The sequence below is a fragment of the Monocercomonoides exilis genome (genome assembly GCF_001643675.1).
Source record: "Monocercomonoides exilis strain PA203 chromosome Unknown scaffold25-1336746, whole genome shotgun sequence".
Taxonomy (NCBI): Eukaryota; Preaxostyla; order Oxymonadida; family Polymastigidae; genus Monocercomonoides; species Monocercomonoides exilis.
This window is the reverse complement of record NW_027150570.1, coordinates 1-8,381: the sequence shown is the minus strand read 5'-3', so window position 1 is coordinate 8,381 and position 8,381 is coordinate 1. Positions and strand designations below refer to the sequence as shown.

General features: G+C 34.8%; 2 protein-coding genes across 2 annotated transcripts; both read left to right on the top strand.

The window, feature by feature from the left end:
• Positions 1 to 3,675: 3,675 nt before the first annotated feature.
• MONOS_17626 (uncharacterized protein) lies at positions 3,676 to 5,462 on the top strand (the record flags this gene model as incomplete). Its single annotated transcript, XM_067870563.1, has 3 exons — positions 3,676 to 3,877; positions 4,392 to 5,060; positions 5,308 to 5,462. 3 exons carry the CDS (start codon positions 3,676 to 3,678, stop codon positions 5,460 to 5,462), a joined length of 1,026 nt encoding a protein of 341 aa, XP_067726450.1.
• A 342-nt stretch (positions 5,463 to 5,804) lies between these two features.
• On the top strand, positions 5,805 to 6,532 carry MONOS_17625 (uncharacterized protein; the record flags this gene model as incomplete). Its single annotated transcript, XM_067870562.1, has 2 exons — positions 5,805 to 6,135; positions 6,231 to 6,532. 2 exons carry the CDS (start codon positions 5,805 to 5,807, stop codon positions 6,530 to 6,532), a joined length of 633 nt encoding a protein of 210 aa, XP_067726449.1.
• Positions 6,533 to 8,381: the final 1,849 nt, after the last annotated feature.

The window sequence follows — 8,381 nt, the reverse complement described above, 5'->3', positions numbered from 1 at the left end:
AACAATGGAGGAGTAAAGTCAGTAATTGTTATTGATGAATATTGACAAAGAAAAATTACATGCTTATTATTTTTTCTTTTGATTTTATTCATAAGTTATACCCGTAAAGCAGATGTTTTGCATTTTTATTGATATGCTTGTTTGTTGCAACCAAATGAGCGATATTAACTATTTTTCCTTCTTTTGTTATCTTTTCTTTTGCTTTTTTATTTTCAAGTTTTATTATTTATAATAGTTTCTGGCTCAACGCCATGCACTATTTTCATCGTTGAGGCAGTTATCAGTCCATGATGAATATATTAGTTTTTGTTGTCTTTCAATTTTTTTCAAATTAATATTATTATCATCACTAATTTGTTATTCACTTTTGCTCCTTAAAAAATTGAATTATTATAATCAATTTTTGATGATTGGTTTTATAAAAAGAACGTTGACATTTATAGATTTATTTTTTCAATAACGAATAATTTAAGAAACACAAATGTTGAAAGAGAATAAGCATTGATTTGTGTCAACTGATTCAGAAAAAAAATTGTTAGCTTCAGATTTTTATTAGTACCAACTTTATTATTGAATCCAAAATATTTATTCTTTTTATATTGTAATAAATACTTTATGAGAAAAAATGGCATAGGGTGATTTTTTTATCCGGACATAATTTTTATTTTTTGATAGAAAAAAATATTTTTTATAAATCGCATGTTAAAATTTTCGAAAAACGCAACAATCAATAGTAAATATAATCCATCAATTCTCTTTTAATAATTTTTCTGGTATTTCTTCGTTCATTATCATCTTCAAAATCATCATCTTTTAAAATTTGGGATTTTGATATTTTTCTTTTTTTCGGCTTGTCTTCAGAAAACAAATCTTTTCAATTTTTCTTCAGCAGAATCATCAATATTCTTTTCATCTTTCATCTTTTGTATTCTTTCCATTCATCTAAAAATGCTTGGTCGGTAATATTTTTTCCATGGAAATTGAAACGATGGGTTTTTTTTTCAGCTGAACTGAAGGAGTGTCAGGCAACTTCACCAATACAGTATTGGACTGCCCAGACAACACTCCGCTCTTTTCAAATGCAGAGTGAATTGTTGAAGGAAGCAATGCAGTTTGCAAAGCCTGTGGCAAGGCATTTGCAACTGCTTTTCGTCTGAGTGCGATCGAAGAAGAAGATGGAACAACATAGTTTGAATTGAAACATCTTTTGAACACAGCAAAAACTCCGCAGTCAAGTGGCTGTGTAAGATGAGTGCTGTGTGGAATAAATGTTACCACGTCAATTGATGAATCTGCAAATTTTTGCCACAGATCTGGCTGTGCTCTTGAAGGATGAGAATCCAAGAGAAGCAAGCATCTTTCTTCATTCATATCCAGCAATTTTCTTCTTTGGACAATTCCAGGCAGTAGTATCTCTTCAGCATAGCGAGCAAACAGTGCATCAGTCATCCATCCATCATTGTCTGCCCAGGCGTGAAGCTGCGGGCTGAGCAAGACCTTCATTTCTTGTGGAAGTTTTTTAGATGGCCAAAGAACAAGGCTTGGTAAAGAATAACCATCAGCTGCAACTGCAACCACAAGGGTGGAGTTTGGCATGTTGATTGGTGTTTTGGAAAACCCGACTGGAACATCTGAAGGATGAACGGCTAGTTGTTTTGTGGTGTCGGAAAGGCGTAAAGAGGATTCGTCGGTGTTGAAGATGAGAGAAGGAGAGTATTTGTGGGAATCATGAAGTGATTGAAGAAGAGAGAAGAAAGGTTGAAGAGATTGTTTGTTTGATACCGATAAACGTTGAATATCAACGTTATGAGGAATGGACGTTTTAAGATCGGGATTGCGTTTGACAAACGAATACGGAGTTGATTTTGAAATTTTAACTTCTTGATCTTCTACTTCTCCACTTCGAATTTTTCTATCAGTTAGCACGGATTCCATCTTTCATTATAATAAATAAAAAATATAAATAAGAAAAACATAAAAATGCAAACCAATTGTTTTGTTTGAGTTACAGAATAACTCACTCCTGTCATGCTTTCTATTCTGATGACTCCTGTAATCACTTCTTTATCTTCTGTAGTGAACAGCTCTGGTCGACCAACTTTTCCCACGGTTCTTCCATTTTCAACAGCAGTAACGGCTCGGTTGATCGATGAACGAGAGAATTCCTTAAGATTAGCAGCGTCGGTAACACGGCATTTTCCATCAGCAATTATCGTCGCAATACGTACTAATCGATTTTTGATTTGACGATACTGGAAAGATTTCATCAAATCTCTCAATTTCGCCAATCCAATTTCTTTTCTTTGTTTCACAACGCTCATACAAATAAAATATTGGTCAAGATCTAATTTTAATATTTTAAAAAATTTTTTTGAAATGAAAAAATAAAAAATTTTTTTCGATTAAATTCTAACTTAGTAATACCCCTTGCTATTGCCTAATCTCCTCAGGGAGGCACAAATCAGAGATGGAGGAGCTAACTTCCCCCCCCCCCCCCCCCCCCATCAGAGATTAGGTATAGTAATTTAATCTTAATTTCTAACTTCTGACTTTTCCTTATATACTAATAACAAGTAATAAAATATGAAAAGTGGGTAGATTAAACTAATTATTAAAAATTTTGTCCGGATAAAAAATGTCCGGATAAAAACCACCCTAGGTACATCTGTTCTTCTTTTGCAATTTGCATTGTAAGAAATTAACTTTATGATGAAATAATTCTTAATTATAAATTATAACTTTTTAGTGGACGAATTTTTCGTAATTGTTTTTCTTGTGCAAAAATTCAATTTTGTAAAATCACTCATAAATATGACAATTTTTTATCAAAAGAAATATTTAAGGATTACTACCTATAATAAAATACATGCAATGCTTTTAATTGTTATATTAACCTTTGTATTAACGAATTTCTGAGAAATAACACATTTATAGAAATTAAAATTTTTATAAAGAATTTTTTGATCTGTCCCATAATAAACTTTTCAATCTCTAAAAACTTAGAATTACATTTTTGAATGATGCATGGAGTATACGCTGGTGAATGAATATTAATTTTAATATATTTCTATTTATAAATTGTTTGCACCGATCGTTATTAAAGATATTATTATATTGTTTGAAAAATTTTATTATTGCATTGCGAAGCCTTTATGTGTGCAATATGGAACTATATGAATCCAACATTATTGGATGTTATTCAAAATATATTTTGAATGCAGATGGATGTTTGCTTTTCTATTTTTATTTTATTGTTATGCAAAAATTATTTCTATAAACAAAACAAATTATAACTTTTCTTCTAAGTCAATATGGAATGATGAAGATAAGATAGAAACAAATGAAAAAGGAGAGACAGTATTCTTTACATTGAGTAGCTCTGGATCGATGAAGATGAGTGACTCAATAATCAGTAAATGCAGCTGCACCAATGGGAAAGGAGGAGGGGTGTATCTGATCACAAAGGAAAGAGGTGAATTGAATTTTGCATTTGTGGGGATGAAATTCAGCGCAAACACAGCAAGAGTGGGGAATGATATTTTCATTGAATGCTTTAGCATTGCATCGCAGATCAATGAAACCCAATTTCAATTTGATCTTCGAGAGAATAATTATTCACGAATTAATGGGATATGTGGGAGAGAGGAGTGTGATTATCCAATCGATACAAATTTGATGGTATTAATAACGATCCATCAGAGCGACACAATCATTGTGAGCAATGTTAATGGATCTGATGAGAGGCAATGTGGAACAAACACATTTCCATGTTATTCAATTGATTATGGACTGATGCATCTGACTTCTGATTTTATGAGTCAAATGATTGTTATTGGAGAGAGTGTGATTGGTGGTGAAATAAGTCTGAAGGAAATGAGTTTGAGCTCGAAGAGCAGAGAAAATTGCAAGGTTGAAGTGAAACCAAGTATTGAAAAAACAAAGGATTCTTTGATTTCAACAATTGGAACAGTTTCATTGGTGAGAGTGAACTTTGTGTTTGATTCAGATTTCATTTTTCTCATGAATCACTAATATCACCAGAAGGAGGACTTCTTGAAATGATGAATTGTTCATTTGACTCAAAACAATCGAATGAAGAAGGAAATGCTGCTTTTGCAAACATTCCATTTCATCTAATAAATATGGAAAAAGGAGAATTACAACTTGATGGATATGCAATGTCAAATCTCATTCTTCAAGAATCTGCTTTGCATCTTTCATCACCACTTCCATCAGCAATTTATTTATTCACGATTTGTGGTTCAACATTTTTAACTTCTTTGATAGATATTAATGAATGCGGTCAATTGAATATGGACAGATTAAAGGTTGAAAGTATCTCAATTGCAAGTAATGAAGAATCATTGATGTCATGCTTTTCAATGAAAAAGACGATACAGTTGACAAATTGCACAATGGGAGAAACAACCACAAAGACCACAAAAGGAAAATTGATGAAATTGAGGATTGCTTGGATGTGAAAATGGACAGTTGCATTTTCGATGGAATGACAAAGGAAAGAAACGAGAAGAATTTGAAGGTGGAAGAGATGTGCAGATGGTCAGGATCTCTTGTGGATATCGCCAAGAGTTCTGTTTTGATGAAAGACACAACAATCTCGAATTCAGCTGAAGGAGGAATAACATTGAGTGGAGGAAATATCATGATCGAGAAAGGAGAGTTCATGAATAACAATCCTTCAATTGAAGAATATCCATCATTGAGAAGGAATATCATCTGTTCAGATTCAGAAATATTGAATATGATGAGTTTGAAAGGAGGAGATGGATTGAAGGATAATACTTCACTTTGGATATTGAATGAAGGATGCAGTTTTGAAGGTGTTGTTTCTGAAAGAGATTCATCATTCTTTATTCCAGTTCTGGAGAGTGTGGAAGCAAAAGAATCAACAGATAGAATGAAGTTGACATTCAAAATGATGCCACTTGTTCCATGCAATCTGTCATTCTCAGTTGTGAAGAGGAAGGGAGATGAGAATGAGATTGAAAAACATGATTTTGATTCAAATGGATTTCTATCAGAAAGGGAAGTTGAAGGGAGTGTGGGAAAAGGTCTTATCAGCAGTTGTGGAAATGAAATAGAAATGAGCGTGCATATCTTTTTGGGAATGCTGATTCTCCTTCATCAACAAACTCTTTCATTCTGAAGAACAGAAGTGAAAGTCAGGCAAATGGAGATGAAAATCTGTTGAAAGCGGAAAAGAAGGAAAATCGATTTGGACAATCATTGTGATTGTGCTCGTTGTTATTCTGTTGATCGTTCTTATTGTGTCTGTTGTTTTGGCAGTTCGATGGAGAAGAGCAAAGAATGAGAATAAAGATGTGAGAGAGATTGTGAACGATGAAGTGAAAAAGTATCCGAAAATGGTTGAGATGGTGACGATGGAGATGTTACCTGAGGCAGTGGAGAAGAGCAGAAAGAGAGGCAGAGACGAAGAATGAAGAGAGGATGAAGAAGAGAATATATGAGAAAAGCTTGGGTCATTCAGAGTCATCAGAGCATTTGTTGAGTGAAAGTTGACCAACAGAATTCATTCTGGGGAGGGATTCAGACAAGATTCCTCAATGGATGCTGGAAAAGGTTGTTGAAGAAGAGACAAGGAAGAGAACGCCATCACCATCCATTTCATCAACTTCAACGATTGATTCAAATTCGACATTTGTCGAGGGAAGATCTGTGCCCAACCACCTCATCAATGTCGAATCTGGTGGATGCGATGGCTTGTTCATCCCCACATGAGGAGCTGATAGTGGATCTGAGAGATTCATTGTTCATGCTGCTTCATGGAAGGAACAAGACAAAGGAAATGGCAATTGGCACTGAAGGAAAGAGAACAAACAGCTGCTCAGATCCTGTTCTGGGTTGCAAATCTTGCACTTAATTCATTTGATGAAATGGACAATCCCCTTTCATCTCTTGTAAATCTGAGTCCTCACATTGTGTTGTTCTCCGGGCACATGGTGATCTGCATTGCGATGCATTTTGATAGTTCTTCACAAGATTTGGATCCATCATCCATCTTGTCATCAACTGTTGTTACATCAGCAAGTGATGATGATGATGATGACTCTCTGCCATCATACGCATTTGAGGATGAGGAAAGCTTCAAAAAGAGTGCTTGAGGCGGAAGGCGCCTGAGCTGCTGATCAACAGGAACATGGGTGCAGCAAAAGAATCAGTCTCGTTCTCTATTGGGATAACACTGTGAGAGTGCTTGACATTGGAGATCCCGTTTTGGGAGTGTGAGGCTGAGACGGTGGGGAAGAAGATTGTGATGGAGAAAGACCAGATATGGCTGCAGTTTGCGCTCTTCTTTTGTGAATTGGTCAAATTGACAGTGAGCGAGAAGCAAGGAGCAAGGCCAACACCGAGCGAACTGAAACGAGAATTCATCCAAAGATTTCCAGCAGGAGCTGTGATTCTCACTATATCCGATGCAGTCATCCACCAGGAAGGATATCCGAAAACTCAAAAGTGGAGCAATCCGGATCTTTGGCTTCCTCAGAAATAATGTTCATCAACAGTCAAAGCACTTTCACCTGAATGAGCTGAAGAATGATTAACATCAAAGTTGAAGTTATTAATGACAAAAATGAAGAAACAAAGATGTTTTTGAGAGATATGCAACCGAAAAGAATGATGGCTATTGATAATAATCGAATATCCAGCCAAGTTTTCAGCGTGAAATCCAGACTGAAAAGGAAGCAGATATTCCTTTTCAATCCATTTTTATTTTGAGATTTTCATGGAATAGATGTGTATTGGGTCTTTGATTTACAATAATCCTGCTCATATAGATAATAGCAAGCATTGTCTTTTTCACTTTTTGTTGCTCTTCGAAGACTCACTTTGAAAGCCAAATAAGTTGTGAATGCTTTCTCAAAATAGTTTCAAATCAGAATCATTGCAATAACTTTAAAGTCCTTGAATCGCATTTGAAAATTCTGGATATTTTTTTGATGAAAGCTCCCTTTCAACATATAATTTCAATATTTCGCGGATCTTGCAAAACTGGCAATTTGAATTTCTTTCATTGAAAAAGGGCAGCAAGTATGAGACAAAAGCATCCATTGATTTGATTTTTATCTTATTTTCAACTGCCTTCATCTCTTTTATCTCTGACAATTTCCTCTCTTCTGTAATCGCTTTCTGTTCCCTTCATTTAGAATTGCACCAATTGATGATTTTTCATTTTTCCATTGAAAATACCTGAAAAGTTGTTCTTCCAATTTCATTCTTTTCTTTTGCAACTTTAAGTCCAATTTCGACTTTTCTTGATTGATGCCTTTTTGGAAGCAGGAGAATCATTCGCCTGTTCAATCCATCGAAAATCGCAAGATCACAAAGAAAGATTCTCACCAAATATGAGACGAATTGCAAAACATTCAAAGGATAAAGAAAGAGTTGAAAAACTGAAATCAAGACAAATAGGATCTCAAAAACAAAAGCACTCAGAAAACAAGCAAACTTTAAATTCATCAGTCAAGAATCAGCAAAGAAATTGTTTTTACAAAAACACTTTGTCCCCCAAAAATTGAGTGAAATAAAGAAGAATGAACATTATTTCCCAATGTTGAAGAACAAACATGCCAACATTGTTGCTTCCATTGAATATTTTGCCTTTAATAAACCTTGAGATAAATTGTCGATATTTTTGAGCAATTGAAATCTGTGGCTGTTGGCCTGTTGTGAAGAAGGAAAAAGACTCATAAAATGCACATTTTGAATGCAATCAATTGGCAAACCTTGAATTAATTCTCATTTATCTTCGTTCAGAGAGCCCACGTATTTGTTTCCACAAAATACTGTTTTGCGATCTCTGGCAGAATGCAAAAATGGTGCAGAAACACAAATCAACTTCCTTGATCTCTTTTTTCTCTCAGAACCGAAAAGGGATTTTGTCTTGAGCCAATCAACAAAGCCCAAAGAATGTCCTCTCAAATTTCAATCTCTATCTCAAACAGCTTGTTTATTTCAAGTTGCTTTTCTTGGTCTCTATGGCCCTATGGACAGTATCTGCCATGCAAAGGAGTCATTCATGCAAGTTGAGGCAAACAGCCAGATTTCGGAATAATGATTTTATAGGAATGTGTTCGTGTATCCAGGTTGATAAGAGTCAATGCTATTGAAGCCTCTCAGCTTTGCATGTGGTCATTGCGCACCCAGGTCGGACATTTTGACAAGAAGTCATCTCAAATTGCCAAATAATGCAAAACGACTTGAAAATTTGATTTCACATCCAATAATACCTTTTCTCACTGAATGTCACCAAGTGCAAATTTTCGTATCACCGCAAACAGGAACGAAAATTGATAACTGTGTATTTTTTGAGCAACAAGCCAAGAATGGCTTCAAAAGAT